The 20,842-nt window shown below is 47.7% G+C and overlaps 1 protein-coding gene across 1 annotated transcript in view; it reads left to right on the forward strand.

The window, feature by feature from the left end:
• LOC147457730 (uncharacterized) overlaps positions 1-20,842 on the forward strand; it is a 74,264-nt gene that overhangs the window by 38,925 nt on the left and 14,497 nt on the right. Inside the window, exon 2 of the mRNA XM_086513650.1 lies at positions 1,249-1,328. Within this exon, the coding sequence (XP_086369776.1) occupies positions 1,249-1,328 (80 nt within the window). The remainder of the gene's footprint in view (positions 1-1,248; positions 1,329-20,842) is intronic.

Genomic DNA, 20,842 nt, shown 5'->3' on the forward strand with positions numbered 1-20,842 from the left:
CTCGGCCAAGGGACCAAAACCCTAAGAAGCAGCAGCAGTAGCAGAAGAAGAAGTTTTACAAACTCACAAAGTCTTGACGAGTGGCCTATTTTTAAAGAAGAGCTCCCACCAACTTACGGAACCCCGTCCGATGGGACCCAAGTGACATAAAGGCATTAAAAATAAAGTAGAACACACTCAGAAGACTTTGCACAACAAAATATGTGACGTGGCACTTGTACAGACGATTTGCAATTCGCGACGGCTTTTTAGGATTTTTAGGAAAATCTCAAAATTTTAGGAAAGTGTTTTTTTTTGGGGTCAACTTTTCATATTTGATGCTTTTAGGCTTTGGGCCTTTAAATATAAGCCTTGGGGGCCCTCTCTGGCACTCTTCAACGCGTAGATTGTAGAGGAGGTGCTCCCTGGTTGTTGTACTTTGCGAATCAACAATTATAAAGAAATACCGAAAGGGGCGCATCATTTGGGGCCAATGCTCTCTTGGGGTGGAACTTCGCCACTCCCCGTCTCGTGTCCTGCATCTTTTTCAGTTTAGTTGTTATTTGAAGTGCTTAAAGTTGTTCAGTCTGCTCTTTTCTGTTAGCACGTGGTGCCCGTCTTGTGACAATTATTTCAAAAAGAGGGTCCCAAAAATCAAATAAAAATCAAGGGAAAGAAACCAACAACTAAGGTTACTGGTTGCCACAGCTTGGTGACACCTTGGCCTCCTTTTGTCAAGGTGATAGGCCACACTAGCCGTTCACACTACGTTTGCCCGGACATTGGACCCCCATTTTGATGGTGTCATAGACTAGGTCCCTGCTCTTGTGATGGGGACATCACACATGGGGACATCACACATTGGATGGTCGGTCATTTATTAACTTTGCTAAGGCTTGTAATATGCTTTCATTAACACATGGGTGTTCGCACATTGTTTTTTGAGATCCTTGATGAGAGTCTTTTAGTGACATGGTCTTTTGATGGGTGGGTGTTTCACCTATTTTCTTTGAGATCCTTTCTCAAGGTCTTTCCATGACATAGGGTGATTTGGACAAATTGAATTTACATATCACAGCAAAACCATGACACAAAGAGATTTCTCACTTTTGTAGTTCAAGGTATGACAATGCTTTTTGTGTTTCAAGAGTAAACGCAATATCAATGTTTGCAATCAAGCATTCTAATGTCCATTATTCGTCGACTTAAGTTTGCATAAAACAGTTGCGGAATTGATTGAAGATGGTTTTTTCTTTTGGGTGCTTGTAGGCTCTTTTTGAAGATGATTTTACCAAAAATGTTCCAGCAACATGGAAGCTATTTTGGCGGTGCTATAAATCAAATCCAGGGTACTCTATAGAACTTTGTTTTGGCTGCCTATGAGTTGTTGAAATTATTCTGAAGGTTGATGTGCATGGTGTTAATAACATGGGGTGTTGAATCAAAAGAGCTTAGTGCGAGAACAATAGAGTTGCTCAAAATCCTCAACGTTTATATAGCAAAGAAGAGTCGTAAAACTACCCAACTTAGCTTGGTATCATGAGCCTAGTGTTGGCTTCCTTGAGGTCTTGCATTATTACGACATGGACTTTTAGTTCGTCTCAAGTTTGGGTCATTTGTGTTCTCAAGTAAGTGAATAGTTCAGTTCTTACTTTAGGAGTGGAGTGCTTGAGTATATTGTTTAGTTCTTACTTCAGGAGGCAGTTTTTAACAGTATTTTTGGACAAGATAGGCAATGTAGTGCACTTTCAAACTACTTTTTTCTTCTGGATATTCGTTCTTTTCAAGATTAATCAATTGAATTCAATCTCTCTAGGTAAGTGATGAATCCTATGAAATTTTGTGGATTCAATCACTCTACAAACTGTGATTGTATCATTGCTTGCAAATTCCGTGGAGTTTGGAAGTAGAGTTATAAAAGATACAACATATTTCTTTTTGTTATATGTGGTGTATGTGATGGGTTTTAGTCTACAAATTGTGATTGTATCATTGCTTTCAAATTCCTTGGAGTTGGCAGTAGAATTATAAAAGATGCAACATATTTCTTTCCTTAAATGTGGTTTATGTGACGGGTTTTAGGTTAGAATTTTTGCAACTCGATGGAAGCGCAACTGATCATTGCGTACTCCCGTACAGTCACAAAGTTCCTTTTTGTAGAGAAGCGGTCTTACCAATCTTCCTAGCTGCACGCTATTTTTTTTTTTTCCCGAGAAAAAGATCCTTCTATTAGTTAATGAAAGCTGCCCGTAGGGCTACAACCACCTCTGCAATAGAGGGCTACAACAAACATGATGGGGAGACTCTCCCAATGAAAGAACAACATATATACAATGAGGCTAAATCAAGGGATGGGAGGAGGGAAGAGCCACACAGGTGGTCGATAGTGCCATCTGAGCACACCCTGGACAATGGTATAGAAAGGCCCAGGGCGCCAGAGTCGAAGGAAAGCCTCGCGGCGCTCCCGCATGCGGTCGGAGCTGCCCTGTAGTCCCTCAAGCTGTCCTCTGAGAGTATGGATCAGCTCTAGCCAAAAGTCACGAACAGTCTCTGCTGGCGGCATAGAGCGGGCCTCAAAAATGCAAAAACAACGGGCCCGCCAGATGAACCATAGTGTCAAGCCACTGATGAGCTCCCAACACTCCTCTCTCTCATTGCACCACTCATGTGAAGTAAGCTCTGTAGCAGGCTGGAGTGTAGGATGCCCCCCCTTATCACTATCATCCTGCTGGTGGAAGATAGCTCAAACTGAAGTGCCGGGCCCGCGAGACTGGACCAAGCCGCTGCCCCCCAAGTGTACTGTCTAGCCGTGGAGAGAGTAGGCATCAGTCGAAGAACTCGTAGCCACACCTGCTGGGCCGAGGGACAGTCCCAAAGACAATGAGGCTGACTCTCCACCAACTCGTCACAGGCTGCACATGCGGCTGAGAGACCACTATGCACAAGCCAGCTCCCTACTGCTGTAGCTCTGTGCGCAACAAGCCACTGAAACAAAGTGACGCGCCTCGGCTGTCTGGAGTCCCACAGCCTCTGCCAAAAGGTTGCCAAGAACTCGACTGTGAGGCCCTCCTCCTGCCAATGACGTGCTGCAGCGGGGCGGGCCTCTCTCTGTGCTGCAAGTATATGACGTCCAAGCAGAACAGTGTACTGAAAGAAGGGGATTCCTGGGTGGTCTGCAGAAGAGAAGGGGTCCCTCCATAGCCACTCACCAGGATCCCACTGTACTCGTGCCAGTGGACAACACTCCCAAGCCCATAGCCTCCAGTGTCCAATCTCAAGAGCTGCTGGGTCAGGGTCTATGACGCAAGTCCTCCCAGAGATGCCCACAACTCGGATCCTCTGAAAACAACACTCTACTACCTGCGGGGCCTCTACTGCAACTCGCTGTAATCGTCCCCCACCCTGAAGCTCGAAGAATAGGGCTGGGACAGTCTCTGAGCAGGCCTTGATTGAAATGAGAACCTCCAGTCGTGTGAAGGCTCCCATCCACCGGGGTGCTACTGGCTCGAGAGGGGTGAGCCACTCAGCGGGAACTGACTCTGAGATGTCCTGACACATGCTCTGCACCCCTCTCATGCCGTGCAGCTGGAAACCATGCACCTCTGACAAACCTGTGAACTCTAGCCAGTCACCTAGAGAGCGTGCTGGACTTGCTGCCATGGGACCCCAGGAAACATGAGGCCGACTACCAACCAAGTGGCCTCTCTGAGTGCTAACCATGAGGTTCTAGACGAGGGGCTGCTGTAGGCGCTCCTCCGTGCACATCGGCTGTCGCTGCTCCAGGCCACGCCGTAAGAGCTCCCAAGAACGAAGCAAACTCACCGCGAAGCGGTCCTCCAGTCTCCTGCTCAAACCAACTCGGCGCATCTCTGTAAAGATCCATCTGGTCGAAGGTTGCCAAGGGCCTCCTGACTGAGGCACCCTGGCACAAAGCCTCTGCAACAAGAACTCCTTCCAGGGCTCCTCACCTGGAAGAAGTCCTCTGATTATAAACTCCCCTAGAAGGGCTCTGCTGTGCTCTACTGTGCTGGATCAATGATCCCAAGCCCTCCCTGAGAACAAGGAAGCGTGATGACCGACCAAGCCACCTTGGCTCAGGCCATCTGAGTGTCACGTCTTGACCAAAGGAAGTCCTGATCAGCCTCTCTACCTGGCTGATACAAGAACTTGAGAAGATCCAGCAGGAAGTGATGTACCACATAGTCGCCAACAACACCTGGTTGGCAACTACTACTCTACCAGCCAACGAAAGTCGTGTTGAGCTCCAATGTAACAGCTTTCTCCTGATGGACAGGAGAAGAGGAGCAATCTGTTGCTCGGGAGACAAGTCCAAAGCAACCTGACAACCCAAGTACCGAACTGCAGTCCCTGGGGGAATCCACCTGAAACCCTCTCCTGGCATCCAATCTGGCACAGGAGCACTACCAACCGAGAAAGCCACTGTCTTTCTCCAATTGATCAGTGCGCCCGATGCACAACAGAAGGTCTCCAGAGCTTGCTCACATCTGTGAAGATTGGCCTCCTGGCCATCTAAGTACAAGGCTGAGTCATCGGCAAACTCAGTGTCCAGTAGCTCCTCTCCCCGAATAGGGAGTGCTAAGCCCCGAAGACCAACCCGTTGTGACACCAAATATCTGCTCATCGCCTCCGCATAGAACAGAAAGAGAAAGGGGGCAAGCAGGAGCAGCATCCAGACAGTCCATGGTTGGAGGAGCAGTTACAGCAGGCTCGACAGGAGCTTGTTAGCACAGAGGAGAGGCGTCATGAGTTTGCCTTACACCGACAGGCATCTCAGTGGACTCAGGTGGGTGACAGAGTGACTGGTGCTTTTTTTGAGACAGTGGGACCTCGGCACTCGCATGCCAAGGTCATTCAGTTGAGGAGGCCCGATGGGTCAGTTGCTTGTGAGCCCGAGGATATGCGTGCAGTTGCTACTCACTCTTACCGTGAGTTATTGTCGGTTGAGCCTCGGTCAGAGCGGCAGGATGCATGCAGGGAGCAAGTTTGGGCACAGATGCCATGTCTTGTGACAGAGGAGATGCGCCAGAGGCTAGAGATGCCACTTCAACTTGAGGAGCTGCACACAGCTCTTAGGGCCCTCCCTCGTGGTAGCTGTCCAGGTGAGGATGGGTTGACTCCCAGCTTTTTCTTGGAGTACTGGGACCTGCTTGGCCCAGATCTTTGTAGTGCTTTTCAGTACATTTTGCACACAGGAATGATGCCTGACAGCATGAGTGAGGGCCTGATCTACCTCATTCCCAAGGAGGGTGGCTCCTTGGATGAGATTCGACAGGGCGCCCCATCACCATCCTCAACTCAACCTACAAAATTCTTGCCAAGGCTCTGAGTTTGAGGATTCGACCACTTTTAGAGAGCCTTATACATGGGACTCAGACAGGTTTTTTTAAGGAACGCAGTATCCTTGACAACATCTTTACTTTCTGGGAGGCTTCTGCCCTGGCACGGCTCCGTGGTGAGGACCTTGTGATTCTTCTTCTCGATTTTGAGAAGGCATACGACCGAGTTGACTGGGACTTTCTAGAGGACACTCTCCGCAGGATGGGCTTCTCAGATGCTTGGATCAGAGGGGTTCAGCTTTGTACAGACAGGCTCACAGTCAGGTGCTTTTGGCAGGGGGGAGAGGTGAGCGCTTCATGCTCACACGCTCAGTCAGACAGGGTTGTCCTCTTTGTAGTGAAGCAATGCCTCGTATGAGACGCTGCTTCGCCTCCCTTGCTGCAGCCCGGCGAGCCAGAGACTCCTGAAGGAAAAAGTGGCTAAGCTGAGCTAGGCACTCTGTCTGCAGGGGAAACCTGGCTGTCCATGCCCTTTGTCCAGAGAGCCTCTACCCTCTCTCTGAGTGCTGAGTCCAACAAGACCCTCTCTGGGATGCGAAGCATCGTGCTCCCAATCCTCTGCTTGTCTGCCACCGTGAGGATCACTGGTGCATGGTCCGAGAAGGAAGTCCTTGCCAGGATGTCCACTGAACCCCCCAAGTCGCTGAAGTGATCACTAGTGTAGAAGCGATCTATCCGCAATAGATTCACTCCTCCCACTCTGTGGTCCGATCTAGAGAAGGCAAGACTGTCTGGGGGCCTCACAAAACCAGAGTGCTGCCATGTATCCGAGACCCTCAAAGTCATACAAAACCTCTCCCAAGCTGCCAACTCGACTCCATGCACAGTAGCATGGCTGCCACCAATCCTGTCAGAAGGGTCCTCCAACATGTTGAAGTCCCCTCCTATACACCAATGATCGGCCTGCGGCAAAGACTCAACAATCTGTGGCCAAAACTCTGCATGAGCACTCGCCGCATTGGGCGCATAGATGTTCAGGAAGCCCACAAGGCCACCCTAAACTTGCATAATAATCCACTGAGCCCTGCCTGGCACAATAATCCCTCTGCCCACAATGGCCTGCTGCAATGAGTCCGCAATAGTCATACATACCCCACCGTGGATGTCTCCAGGTCCAAAAGCAGCTGACCAAAAGGTATCATAACGTCCACGCAAAATCTGACCACATCGCCGAATGCGGCTCTCACACAGATGGTGCTCCTGAAGCATAAGGAGATCAATCTCTCCTCCCACAAAGCAACGCTGAAGCTCCTGACGCAATCGGCCCCGCTGTCGCTGAAACTGGGCCCACCTAGTCCGTGCACGTTCCATGAGACGATCCTCATGGGGAGCGAGAGAGAACAAATGTTGCCGCAGCAGCAAGACGGGCTATCTTCGAGGCAGGCTTGGATGGGGAGTAATCCGCATCCGAGCGTCCTCTAGATAGGCGTGACTGCAGGTGTGGGGGAGCAGGAGAGAGAGCCCACTTGCTACTCTATGCAATGAGAGTGAAGGAGAAGAGGAGAGTGGCGCAGAAGAAGCACACGCAGAGAAAAATACGTGAGAGAGAGAGAGAACTCGTAGAAGTTTGGGAAAAGTCACAATAGTGACATTTTGGGCTTGACCTTTGAGTATATGAGTAAGTGACTAGGGGGCCATTCACACTTGGGCCCTCTCACTTATAAGTTTTTTAACTTATAAGTTAATAAGTACAAGGCACTTAGGCCTTTATTCCCTAACAACCTCCCACCTAAAGGCAATGTACCTTGGGAGATCAAAGAATCAGCTAACTATGATACATCAGCTGATCATGCACTTACTCATCCAACACCCATCATCTGACGGCAATATGCAAACCGCTCTGCTGGAAGACTCTTGGTCAAAAGATCTGCAGGATTGTCATCTGTGTGCACCTTGACAAGTGTAATGCTCTTGTCATCAAGCACACTCCTGATAAAATGATACTTCACCTCTATGTGCTTTGTCTTGGCATGAAAAACAGGATTCCTTGCAAGCATAATAGCACTCTGACTATCACAGTGTAGCACAGGAACCGGTGACTTAATGCCAAGCTCTTCTACCAAACGCATGAGCCACAAAGCTTCTTTGCATGCCTCAGTGGCAGCCACATACTCAGCCTCAGTGGTAGACAAAGCAACACATTTTTGCAGTCTAGAAATCCAAGAAACTGCACCTCCTGTGAATGTAAACACATATCCAGAGGTAGACTTCCTGCAATCTGGATGTCCAGCAAAATCTGCATCTGTAAAGCCATGCATAGATGTCTCACTTTTCCCAAAACAAATGCACAAGTCTTTAGTGCCTTCCAAGTATCTCAAGATACACTTCACTGCTTCCCAATGCTTTTTGCCAGGATTGCTCATGTACCTGCTTACCACTCCCACCGCAAATGCAATGTCCGGACGTGTAGCAACCATAGCATACATCAAACTGCCAACGGCTGATGCATAAGGAATCTTGGCCATTTCAGCCCGCCTATCATCTGTGTTTGGGCAGTCATGTGCAGTCAGTTTTACATATGGAGGCAGCGGAGTACCAAGTGCCTTTCCCCCATCCATATGAAAACGATGTAGCACCTTATTAACATAATCTCGTTGAGATAGATACAGACGCCTGTTGGGTCTATCTCGAGAGATACGCATGCCCAAAATATGATTAGCATCACCAAGATCCTTCATGTCAAAGCGATTCTTTAAGCTTTGCTGTAATGCATCCAACTCCGTGACATTTTTACCCGCAATAAGCATGTCATCAACATACAAAATCAGCAATAGAAGAGATCCATTACTTGCCGTTTTGATATACAAACAGTGATCAGAATTACTTCTTTTGTATCCTTGAGACCTCATGAATGTATCAAACTGTCACAAAGTGATGACGTGGCGGACAGCAGAAACCCTAATTTCTGCCAGAAACCCTAAAATTCCTGCAAACCCTAATTTTTGCCAAAAACCCTAAATTCCGGAAATCGCGGAGGCGGATTATTAGAATTTTTTTTTTCTTTTTTTTTTTTTGGAAAATGATGAGCAACGCGAATTTTGCTTTTGCTTTTTTTTTATTAAACAAAAAAGAAAAGACTCTCTAAGAGAGAGAGAGAACTGATGCTTTTGATTTTAAAAGCTTTTGGGGCTCTGCTTTTGGGCATCCCTTGTAACCTTTAAATTAGTGGTGAGGGCCTCACTTCTGAGAGCATCTGGACGCAGAGTCTGAGAGTGAAACCCTACCGCTCTCTTGTACTTTGATGATTGATTAATATAAAAAGAAATACCGAAAGGGGCGCTAGTCTTTGGGGCCAATATCTCTAGGCACGGAACTCCGCCGGGCCAGTGCAAATCTATTGTGATCTGTGAATTGTTTTGAAGTGGTTATTTGGTGCTGTCGCGGTTGATTCTTGACTTGGAGTGTCCAAGTTTGTTACAGTGTCCAAGTCTGTTACAGTCTCTTTTGAAGGAGCCAAGGCCAACTTCTTTTCACTTGGAATTGGCGGCTCGATTTGGAACTGCGCCCGACAGATTGACGCCACAGGCGGAGGTAGTTCGACTGGCACCCGGATGGGATGTTGCCATTACATCGAGCATTGGCAAACTTCGTTTGCAATGACAGGGGTGTTCAGGGCACGTGAGTGACGTTCTACTCGGGATCCCTTGGTACCACAAGAACTACGCCGTGGTTGACTACCGGGCCGAGAAAGCGACTTTGATAAATGAAGGGCTTAGAGATTGTACTTGATGAACTTCAGTTTTCTTACTCATTCTTTTGGGAGAACTGAACGATGGATAAAGGTTGAATATGTTTTGACCTGAAGAAAAGAACGCCAAGATTTTTTTTCTCGACGCTCATGCCGATTGCTTTTGAGAGGGCCTGAAGATCATACCATTGATCTGATATCTGGAAGCACGCCACCGAATCGGCCACCTTATCGTGTGAGCCGAGTACAGAATGAAAAGATTATGAACTCAGTGAAAGACCTCTTGGAAAAGGGTCTTGTCCAGCCTAGTACTTCACCGTATTGCTCTCCAGTGTTGTTGGTTTTGAAGAAAGACGGATCTTGGAGAATGTGCATCGATTATAGCACTCTCAACGAAATCACCATCAAGAACAGATTTCCGATTCCTAGGATCGATGATATACTCGACAGGTTACAGGGATCCTCATGCTTTAGCAGGATTGACTTGAAGAGTGGATATCATCAGATTAGGATAGCACCAGGAGATGTCTACAAGACAGCTTTTCGGACGACTTTTGGGTTATTTGAGTTTTTGGTGATGCCTTTTGGCTTAACCAATGCTCCTGCGACATTTAACCGGATGATGGATAGGATTTTTCGAGAGTACAGGCTATTTGTTGGCACTTTCTTTGATGACATCATTGTTTTCTCCAAGAATGAGGCAAAACACAGAGATCATCTGCTTCAGGTCTTTCAGGCATTACGAGATCACAAGTTAGTGATTAATGCAAAGAAAAGTGAATTTTTCCTACCAGAGATACACTTTTTGGGACACATTGTGTCAGCAGCAGGAGTGCAAATGGACCCGGCCAAGATAGAGACTATCCGTGATTGGCCCGATTTGAGGAATATCCATAAAGTTGGAAGCTTCTTGGGACTGTGTTCGTACTACAGGCGGTTCATACGAAAGTTTGCAGAGGTTGCTTCCCCTTTGCATATCTTGACACAGAAAGGAGTACCTTTTTCGTGGGGACCCCCAGAGGTGACTGCCTTTCAGACGTTGAAAGAGAAATTGACTACGGGACCTATTTTGACTTTGCCGGACTTGCAGAAGTTATTTGAAGTATTTTGTGATGCTTGTGGTCGTAGTCTGGGTGCGGTCTTGATGCAAGAAGGCCATGTCATAGCTTACGAGAGCCGTTTGTTCTCTAGGCCGAAGATGACAGCACAGATCTATGAGAAAGAGCTTTTGGCGGTTATCCATGCTCTTACTCAGTGGCGGAATTACCTACTCGGAGCGGATTTTACTGTCTTTACAGACCGTCAGAGTTTGCGCTACTTTTTGTCACAGAAGCAGCATTCGTTAAAGCAGATGCGGTGGGCAAACATCTTGTCACAGTTCCACTTCAAGATTGTCCATGTGCAGGGACAAAAGAATGTGGTGGCAGATGCTTTGTCTCGGAAACCGTTGGTTCTGGCTATTTCCGCGATACATCATAGGAGCTTCGAGGATATGGTCGATCAGTGTGCCACAGATACAGATTTTGCAGATATTTTCACACGGATACGGGATGGGGATACAGTAGCTGGATACTCCCTTCGGGAAGGCTCCTATATGAAAAAGACTATGTTGTGCGTTACACAGCCGTTGAGGGAAAAGGTTATGATTGATTGCCACTGTCCACCTTTTACGGGTCACCATGGCATTGCTACCACCATGAAAGGGGTAGAGAGAGATTTCTTTTGGCGGAGACTGAAGAAGGATGTGGAAGAGTTTGTGCGCAGTTGCTTGGTATGCCAGAAGGTCAAGTTTGACAGGCATAAGGCACAGGGATTGTTACAGCCTTTACCCATACCCACCCGCCCCTGGGAAAATATTGAAATGGATTTCATTTTTTTGATCTCCCGAGAATACAGAATGATCACGATGATTTTCCGATTACATGGCACGTCTGAGACGATTCTCTCCGACAGAGACCCCAGATTTATGAGTTGGTTTTGGAAGGCAATTTGGGAGAACATTGACACGCAGTTGCAGTTCTCGTCATCGTTCCACTTGCAGACTGGCGGGCAATTTGAGATTGCCAATTCAGTGATTTTAGATTTATTGAAGTCTTCTATCTCGCATCAGAAGACTCAATGGGAAAAGAACTTACCTTTGGTGGAATTTGCCTATAGTAACACGATATACTCTTCGACGGGGAAGACGCCATGTGAGATTGTTGAAACTGCTGCGAAGGTTCCATCCTTCCTGAGCACGAAAGATTAGAAATTTGAAGCGGATGAATATTCGCGAGATTTGGATACGGCTTTTGCCAAGGTTCGCGAGACTTTGCAGGAGTCTCAAGAACGACAGAAAAAGGCAGCGGATCGCCATCGTCGCGACTGGAAACTGAAGGAGGATGATTGGGTGCTCTTACTTTTGAGAAGGCACGCCTAAGAAAGAAACAGGGAAAGGAGAGGCTTCTTCCAAAGCTTAGTATGTGATACTACGGACCTTTCCACATTACTGACAAGATAAATGATGTCTCCTTCCGATTGAAACTGCCAGATACTTGTAGGATTCACAATGCATTGCATGTGAGTCTCTTGAACCCTGTTAAGGGTGATGTGCCTTATGATGGGGAGCTTGATGAGCAACCCAAAGTGGAAGAAAACGAGGAGATCCTTGTTCCTGAACAGATTTTGGCACATAATGATACGAAGAAAGGTAAAGTCCGAAGGCGGTTCTTGGTTAAGTTCAAGAACTTTCCTGCATTTGATGCGAAGTGGATGGAGGAGGAGGACCTAGCAGATACTCCTCGGATTGTGAAACTTTACCTCGATGTTTTGGTTTAGCATAGTCTACTCCAAACGGAACCCAGAAACTCAGCTTGGCCGAAGATCTGGTGCAGTGGGATGCACAAGAGGGGAGTTACTCCGCTCCTTTGTCAACAGATGCCTTGATTTTGATACTGAAGTCACTGATGTCTCTTTGAGCTTCAGGGATACTGAGAGCTGACAGTATTCTGCTGGATGACTTTATGAAATGGAATTCCTAATTATGATACTGATTTGTTCTTGACTTCTTGTGAGTGCAGGAACTGATAGCCGAAATGACTGCAGCATTTTGGTCTGATTGATCTCGAATAGACATGGTTGCAATAGGGGTTAGTCAATCGGACATCGATGAGGTCCCGATTGGACCCAGATGTGATTGCTAGCTACATTGCCGATAAATCATGGTCTAAGATCCGAATGAATGTTGAATGTCATGTGATGTCCCGTGATGTCTGGTGATGTCCTGTGATGTCGTGTGATGTGACTGTCGATTTTGTACATGTGCTAGATGTGCGTTCCTAGTACGTAGGTACTAACAGTCAGTGTCTGCTAAGACGGTTTATGGCTTTTGTCGGTTTTGCAGGCGTAATCGCGGTCGATTACAATGCTTTCAAGAGGGGGGTATGTCACAAAGTGATGACGTGGCGGACAGCAGAAACCCTAAAATTCCTGCAAACCCTAATTTTTGCCAAAAACCCTAAATTCCGGAAATCGCGGAGGCGGATTATTAGAATTTTTTTTTTTTTTTTTTGGAAAATGATGAGCGACGCGAATTTTGCTTTTGCTTTTTTTTTATATAAAAAAAGAAAAGACTCTCTAAGAGAGAGAGAGAATTGATGCTTTTGATTTTAAAAGCTTTTGGGGCTCTGCTTTTGGGCATCCCTTGTAACCTTTAAATTAGTGGTGAGGGCCTCACTTCTAAGAGCATCTGGACGCAAAGTCTGAGAGTGAAACCCTACCGCTCTCTTGTACTTTGATGATTGATTAATATAAAAAGAAATACCGAAAGGGGCGCCAGTCTTTGGGGCCAATATCTCTAGGCACGGAACTCCGCCGGGCCAGTGCAAATCTATTGTGATCTGTGAATTGTTTTGAAGTGGTTATTTGGTGCTGTCGCGGTTGATTCTTGACTTGGAGTGTCCAAGTTTGTTACAGAAACTTGTGATACCATGCACGGGGAGACTGTTTCAAACCATACAAGCTCTTCAAGAGTCTACATACTTTCTTCTCTTGCCCCTTTGACACAAAACCTTCTGGCTGCATCATATAGATCATCTCAAGCAAATCGCCATGCAAAAACGCTGTTTTGACATCCATTTGCTTTAACTCCATATCTTCAGAAGCAACCAGGCCTAAAACAAGACGTAATGTGGCAAGCTTTACAACAGGAGAAAAAATCTCATCAAAATCAACACCATGCTTTTGCTTGTACCCTTTAGCAACCAAACGTGCCTTGTACTTAGAAGAAGCATCAGATGTGACCTTGGTCTTGTAAACCCATTTACATGGCAGAGCCTTATGCCCTTTAGGCAAATCAACCAAGTCCCATGTATGGTTTTTCTCCAAAGACTGCATTTCCGAAACCATTGCTTTGAACCATTTCTTACTGTCTTCCCGTTGCATAGCCTCTTTATAGCAAGACGGCTCACCACAATCAGTAAGCATGACATAGTCCAAAGACGGTTCATATCTATCGGGGGGACTTGTCGCCCGAGTAGACCTACGCACCCAATGATCCATAACAGGTGGATTTTCAGCCTGTAAACCATCAAAAACAGAAGGCTGTTCAGCCGGTTGCATCGCAACAACGGGCGGTCTAGGAGCATCAACCTGTTCCCCTACCTGTGGTGCATCAATGGCAACTTGTTGGGGCTGATTTTCAGCAGCTAATGGCTGATTTTCAGCACCATTTTCAGCATGTAAAGGCTGCTGAACATTGGGCCTTCTTGGCTGTCCATATGTAACATCTTCACGAAAAACAACCCGGCGCACTTCCTCGACCTTTGTGGGCTGTTTGTGCATGCAATTCTCATTGAAGATGACATCATTGCTGCGTATGATTTTCCGTAATGCGGGATCCCATAATCTATACCCCATTTCACCATCCTCACCATATCCTAGGAAAATGCATTTATGAGACTTTGGTTCTAGTTTGGTGCGCAGTTCACTCCGGATGTGAACATAGGCCTCACAACCAAACACTCTTAAATGTGCATATGAGGGTGGCTTGCCAGACCACACCTCCTCAGGCACCTTTCCACCCAAAGCCTTGCTAGGTGAGCGATTAATCAAGTGAATAGCTGTTTGCACAGCTTCTGTCCAAAAACCATGAGGTAATGCAGCATGTGACAGCATACTCCGAACTTTCTCTTGGATAGTCCGGTTCAACCTCTCTGCAACTCCATTCTGAGAGGGATTAAAAGGAGCCGTGAGCTCTCTTTTAATACCTTTAGTAGCACAAAAGTCAATAAATGCTTTTGATACATACTCCCCCCCATTGTCTGAGCGCAAAGACCTAAGCTTCTTGTCTGTTTGATTCTCAACAAACGCAAGAAACTTCTTGAAAGTATCCAAAACATCGCTTTTAGCACGTATTGGATACACCCACACCTTACGTGTAGCATCATCGATAAACGAGACAAAATATTTCTTTCCCCCTAAGGACAACTGTGGCATTTCACATACATCGGAATGCACTAAGTCTAACCTGTCAGACTTCAAAGAAAGAGACCTTTTGTGCGGTGTTTGACTGTGCTTACCATAAATACAGTGCTCACAATGAGAAAAATCAGCATACCTCAAACACGGCAAATAACCACAACGAGACAGAGTTTCCATTCCTCTTTTACTCATGTGTCCCAACCGGCCATGCCACAAAGAAACACTTGGCTGCTCGGTTACGGCGACAACATGGTCACGCACACTAGATACATGCAAAGGATACAAAGTGTCCGATTTACAACCCTTGGCTACAATCCGGGCCCCTTTACAAATTTTCCACTTGCTATCACCAAAAGTGGTGTGATAGCCTGCATCATCTAGTTGCCCTGTACTAATCAAACTCTTCTTGAGTTGTGGCACATGGCGCACTTTGTGCAAAACAAAAGTCATACCATCAGCAAAGGAAAACTGGACACTGCCAATACCTGCAATGTCACATGCATAGTTATCTCCTAAATAAATAGTGCCCTGCACCTCACCTGAGTACTGTGTAAACCAATCCCTATGAGGTGTTACATGAAAGGAGGCACCTGAATCAAGAATCCAAGTATGCATGTCCACATCAGAACCCATAGCAAGGGTATGTGCATCCACAGAAGAGGCATTGAGTACATCAGTGCTGCTGTCACTGTCACAACTACTAGCAACATTGATTTCCTCAATCAACACAGTGCTCTTCTTGGCATTTCCCTTGTCCTTTGCATCAGTTTCAGCACCCTTGTTCTTCTCTTTCTTCCACTCATAGCATTCCCGTTTATAATGCCCTTTCTTTCCACAATGATGACACACAACATCTTTCCTACGAGATTTGCTGCGTGCCCTGTCGTTACTATCAGATTTCTCCCTCTGTTGAGACCTGCCTCTCAAGTGCAATGCATTAGAAGACCCACCTGTGGTGTTCTTCCTGTTCATCTCTTCCATCAAGAGAGAACTCTCTACATCTGCATACTTAAGTGACGCACTTGAGTTACTAAGAGCTGTCCGGAATACATCCCAACTCTCCGGCAATGTGCATAGCAGAAAAGTAGCTTTGAACTCCTCATCAATCGTGAATTTCAGCTCTGTCAGTTGGCTGAAAATAGAATTGAATTCATTAGGGTGCACTGACATGTGCGTGCCCTCCTTCATGCGGAGATCCATAAGCTTCTTAAGCCAATACACTTTACTGGCAGCACTCTGCTGTGCATACAACTCATCTAAACGCTTCCACATGCCCCATGCTGTCTGCTCATTCTCTACATTGAAGAGTAAATTGTCAGACACCGAAAGCATGATCGTGGAGCGAGCCAACTCGTCCACTTCTTCCCATTCTTCAACCTCCATATCATCCGGTTTCACACCCTGTAACTTAATAGGTTTCGCCTGTTTCTTCTGCAACATCACATTATAACATTGCTTCTTCCATATAGCAAAGTTATGGGCCCCTTCAAGCTTGCGAATGTGCAACAAATTGCCACTTTCACTGCTAGAAGCCATTCTGAGTGATTGCAAACACTGAAACCCTGTTTTGCCGACCTAAACACGCCCAAATGTGCGCAATCGGGCAAAAAACAGCTTGCTGTTACAGAAAAACAGCGAGCAAATTTCACGCGAAATCACCCCAAAACGGCGTACATTCACTGCAAAACCCTTACCAAAGGTTTCCACAAGGTGTATACATCATTTGCTTGCTGAAATTCCCTGTTTTAGGGAAAAAATCAGACCTGTAAACACCTGTTTTGCTGAATTTTCAGAACCTCGTTGGTGGAAACACCTGTAAGATTGACCTGTGAGACTTGCCCTAATGAAATTGCATCAAATTGACCCCGAAATTGGTCAATTTCAGCAGAAATAGGCTGCTGTTCGCCAGTTTTTGAAACCCTAATTTTGGGGAAACTGTCACCGGAGGTCGATTCTACACGGTGAGAGGATCCCTTCACGACAGAGTTGATCGAAAACGGTTGAATATCCTTCCCGCAGCGAGCAAGAACAGAATTCTGATCTGTGTTGCGAAAATGGCTCTCTTGGAAACCCTAAAGCTCTGATACCATGTGTGGGGGAGCAGGAGAGAGAGCCCACTTGCTACTCTATGCAATGAGAGTGAAGGAGAAGAGGAGAGTGGCGCAGAAGAAGCACACGCAGAGAAAAATACGTGAGAGAGAGAGAGAACTCGTAGAAGTTTGGGAAAAGTCACAATAGTGACATTTTGGGCTTGACCTTTGAGTATATGAGTAAGTGACTAGGGGGCCATTCACACTTGGGCCCTCTCACTTATAAGTTTTTTAACTTATAAGTTAATAAGTACAAGGCACTTAGGCCTTTATTCCCTAACAGCAGGGAGTGCCTAGCGCAAGCAGAGCGAGCCGTGCGTAACGCAACCTCCTCTGTCCAAGAGTCCTCATGAATGTATACATAGCAAGGCAAACACTGCGTATCAGCAAAGAAGTACACCACAATGTGCCTACATCCTGCTGAGTCTGGGGGTGTCACCGCAAACTTGGCCAATGGCCACAAAGTCTGCAGCATATCTGTAACTCCAAGTTCTCCCATGTGGTGAGAGAACTCTGAGACCTGTGTATGCAACCATCCCACCATTGAGTCAAGGGACCACTCTGTCTCGGCCCTACAACAGAGGGGGAAGGAGAAACCAACTGCTGAGTCCAAGGCCTCTGTCCCCCTAGCGGCGAGGAACAAAACATGGACCCTGAAACAGGCTGCCTCATGGTCTGCTGCGGAATCACCGAGAAAATGAGTGAACCCGTAGTCGAAGAAGTCCCAGCAGCGTCAGATGTCAATGCTCGTCAGCCCACGAGGGATGGCTGCAAGGGAGGATGTCTGAATCTGCAGAGGGGGCCGCAAGAAGGGCTGACCCTCTCTCGCTAGGCGACTTGCGGCAAAGGCGCTGCCAAGAGATCTCCTAGCCGCCGGAGAGGGACCAGTCTCCTGAGCCGACCGAGGAACTGAAGCAGGAGGGGGAGGGGAGAAGGAGCTGGGGAGAGTGGAGGAGAAGAAGGGCGGGATGGGGCGACAGAGGTAGAGGGGCGAGGTGGAGAGGCGACGGGAGCAGAAGGCGGGGAGGATGAGGAAGAGGTGGGGAACTCGGGGGGCGGGGGGGGGGGAGCGGCTGTCGAGGGAGAAGCGGTGGTGGGGACTGGCGCAGGGATCTCCTCTTGCTCAAGAGGACCAAAACGGTTCCCGTGGGAACCAACTGCTGCTGAGTAGGCACCTGAGGGCCACTCTGAGTGCCAGGTTGACGTTGTGGCCCGTGGGGTCGGCGGCCACGGGCCTGCTGCCACCCCTCCTCCGTTGGAGCCCCAGGCTGGGAGGGTGGCTCTGCATCTGTACGCTGTGCCGCTGGCTGTGGCTGCGGGCCAGCCCTGGCAGGCTGGGGCTGAGGCTGTGGTGTAGGTCGCGGCCTCCTCCGTGGACAGGCCTTCGCTAGATGGCCCATCTGTCGGCAAATGAAGCATTGGTTCGGGAGGCCTGAGTACTCCACACTCTGTCGAAACCAACCCCCACTCACCCGAGGTAAAAGGATAACCTTCGGGAGCGTGTGGGTATCTCTGACCAAAACTCGAACTGAGGGAATGCCAGCCGCCTTGGCAGCTACTGATGCTGCCGTACGAGGTGTCTCCAGGACAGTCCCAATGGCGGAACCGATCCTGGAAAGAAGTGGTAGGTACTCCCCCCGTAAACTCGGAAAGCAGACTGAGATGGGGATGTCTGCCTCCTCTACTAGAACATCCGAAGCTGGGTCAAAACCATGTCGCCACTGTCGAAAGTGGGCACGTGATGCTCGGATGGCCAGTGGACTCATAGCTATGACCTTGGACGCCATCTCGGAGGACTCAATCTCGATCTGATAGTAACCCCGTCCGAGAATCTGCACATCCAAAATCTTTCCCACCTCTGCGAGAAGGCGGGCCTGGAGAAGGTCTCGCAGCTCTCCTCTGCTAGGTCGGGTGCCGAGAATCTTGCAGATGACCGAGGTCGCCTGCAATCACTCTACCTCTGCGGCAAGGCTCGCTTGCTCTGTAGGCGAGAGAGCAAGTCGAATGGTGGGCTCAGCGGGGTCGGGCGAGGGGGCTTCTGGCGAGTCCCTCTATGGCGAAGCTGGAGCCTCCATCTGTGTCTACTGCTGTGGCGAAAGAAGGGCACGACGGGAGGGTGCTGCAATTGGGCGCGCCAAACACTGCTCTAAGGAGTTGAAACAAATGCCGAAAGTGCCGAACTGCAGGGAGTAACCGAGGAGAAGGACCCAAACGGGCGGGCGAACGGGCCGAGGCGGGGGGGGGGGGGGGGATATAGCGGGCTGGGGCAAGCAGGCATGCAGCGAAAAAAGCACAGGGGATAGGGCAGCGGGCGGCGGCAGCTGGGGCTGAGGGCGGGCAGACGGGCTGGGACGGGGGCAGCGGGGGCTGAGGGCAAGCGGGAGGGGGGAGGCAGCCAGGGGGATGGCAAGGCAGGCTAGGGGGGGGGGGGGGGGGGGGGGCGATGGCGTAGCGAGGATTGCACAGCAGCAATGAGCGCGTGGTTTTGTTGCACGCTATTTCTCTCCCTAGATTCTCCCTTCTCTTTCTTAGAGGGTGTTAATTCTCTCTAGACTATTGTTTTCTCTCTATAGAAAAGTGCATTTTCTCTAACAGCCGAGGAGTGTTCTCTTTTGTTGGGTAGAATCTTCTTTCTATAAATTTTGGCAAATTTTCTCCCTCTAAAAAAGAGGAAATGTCACAAAATGATGACGTGGCAACATTGTCCGGACACACACACACACACACACACACACAACAAATGACCCAGCTTGCGACAGATGTGCCACGTGGCAACAATACGGACTCCCACAAAATGTGCTAGTAGGTTGACGTGGCAGATTGTACGGAAACACAGATTTTGTGCTGGCTGATGACGTGGCAGCCTGTGCGGATTTCCGCAATTTGTGATGCTTTTTGGTAGTTTTTGAGGACCATTTGCTTTTGGGGCAGTTTGCTTTTGAGTTTAACTGCTTTTGGGGCTCTGCTTTTGGCAGGAGCCCAAGGGCCTCACTCTACAGAGCATCTGGATGCAGAGTCTGAGAGCAGAGAACCCCTTTGGGAGTTGTACTTTGCTCAAGAATTAATATAAAACAAATATTGAAAGGGGCGCCAGTCTTTGGGGCCAATCTCTTTGTGCACAGAACTACGCCGGTCTGTGTCGACCAAATTGAACTGTAATTTTAAAGTTGTGAAATATTTTAAGTGATTCTCTTTTGTGTCGTTGGATTCTCGTCTTGGGGTGCCCAAGCGTGTGACAATGGTATCAGAGCATCAGGCGTGTGCTTTTCTCAAAGCATACCGGCCCTATCAAAGAGCAGACAGAGCACTTGGGCACAATTTTAGAAATTGTTATTGAAGAATCTTTGTGTCCCGATCCCGGACTTATTAGCCACTCCCACCCTTACTTCATCGTGCATCGGGCACGCTCCCGTCTTCAATGCATTGTCTTACAGGGCATAAGCCATAAAGAATCCTAGATTACACATGGGTTCTCGTGGAGAATCTGACAGAGATAACACCTCTCAGCGGAAAGGCAAAGAAAAGTTGAAATCCGGCGCAGGAACTGAAGCACCTAAAGAATCACCCGATTGATGAGATTCATTCGAGATGGTGTGAGGCCATTGAGTCTCCTCTTAGGACGGCGTGGAAAGCTGAAAGTATAGACGAGTGCAGAAAAGTGGAGCTTTACTCGTAGGAAGAGCTGGAATATAACTATTGACTAGAAGATGAACCAGATCTTGGAAAAGACATTTAAAGGGATATCGATGTACTGATAATCTGGTCGTTTGTGATAGATAACCGGAAATAGGAGCGAGGAACTTGCATCCTTATGGATTGGGAAGCATGCAGCTAGACATCCACTCTTTTGCATTGACGTGAGCCATCTCCTTACCTGTTTTGTAGGTGAAATCGAGGATGAGATGGTGAGATCGACCAGAATGGATCCGTCGATTCAAGATAAGAACGATGAATTTGAATGAATGGATGATGACGCATGTTGAATGATTCTAGTGCATCAAGGTTCCCATATGAATGAGATGACTGGATACTGTGGTGAGCGAATCAAGAGTTCTTGCGGGATGAGATGGCTACACAGGGATCTAGACGCATCAAGACTTCTGGATGGATGAGATGACTAGATTATTGAAACATTGTGTTCAGTATGAACTAAGTATGTGAATGAAGAACTTTGAAATAGGAATTAACGAAGATGATTTATGTATGAGATAATGTTCTCTAGAAGAACTTGCTAGTGTGTGCAGATAACACGTGAAATCGATGATAAT

This window comes from Adiantum capillus-veneris, chromosome 5 (genome assembly GCF_014529385.1).
Source record: "Adiantum capillus-veneris isolate H3 chromosome 5, ASM1452938v2, whole genome shotgun sequence".
NCBI lineage: Eukaryota > Viridiplantae > Streptophyta > Polypodiopsida > Polypodiales > Pteridaceae > Adiantum > Adiantum capillus-veneris.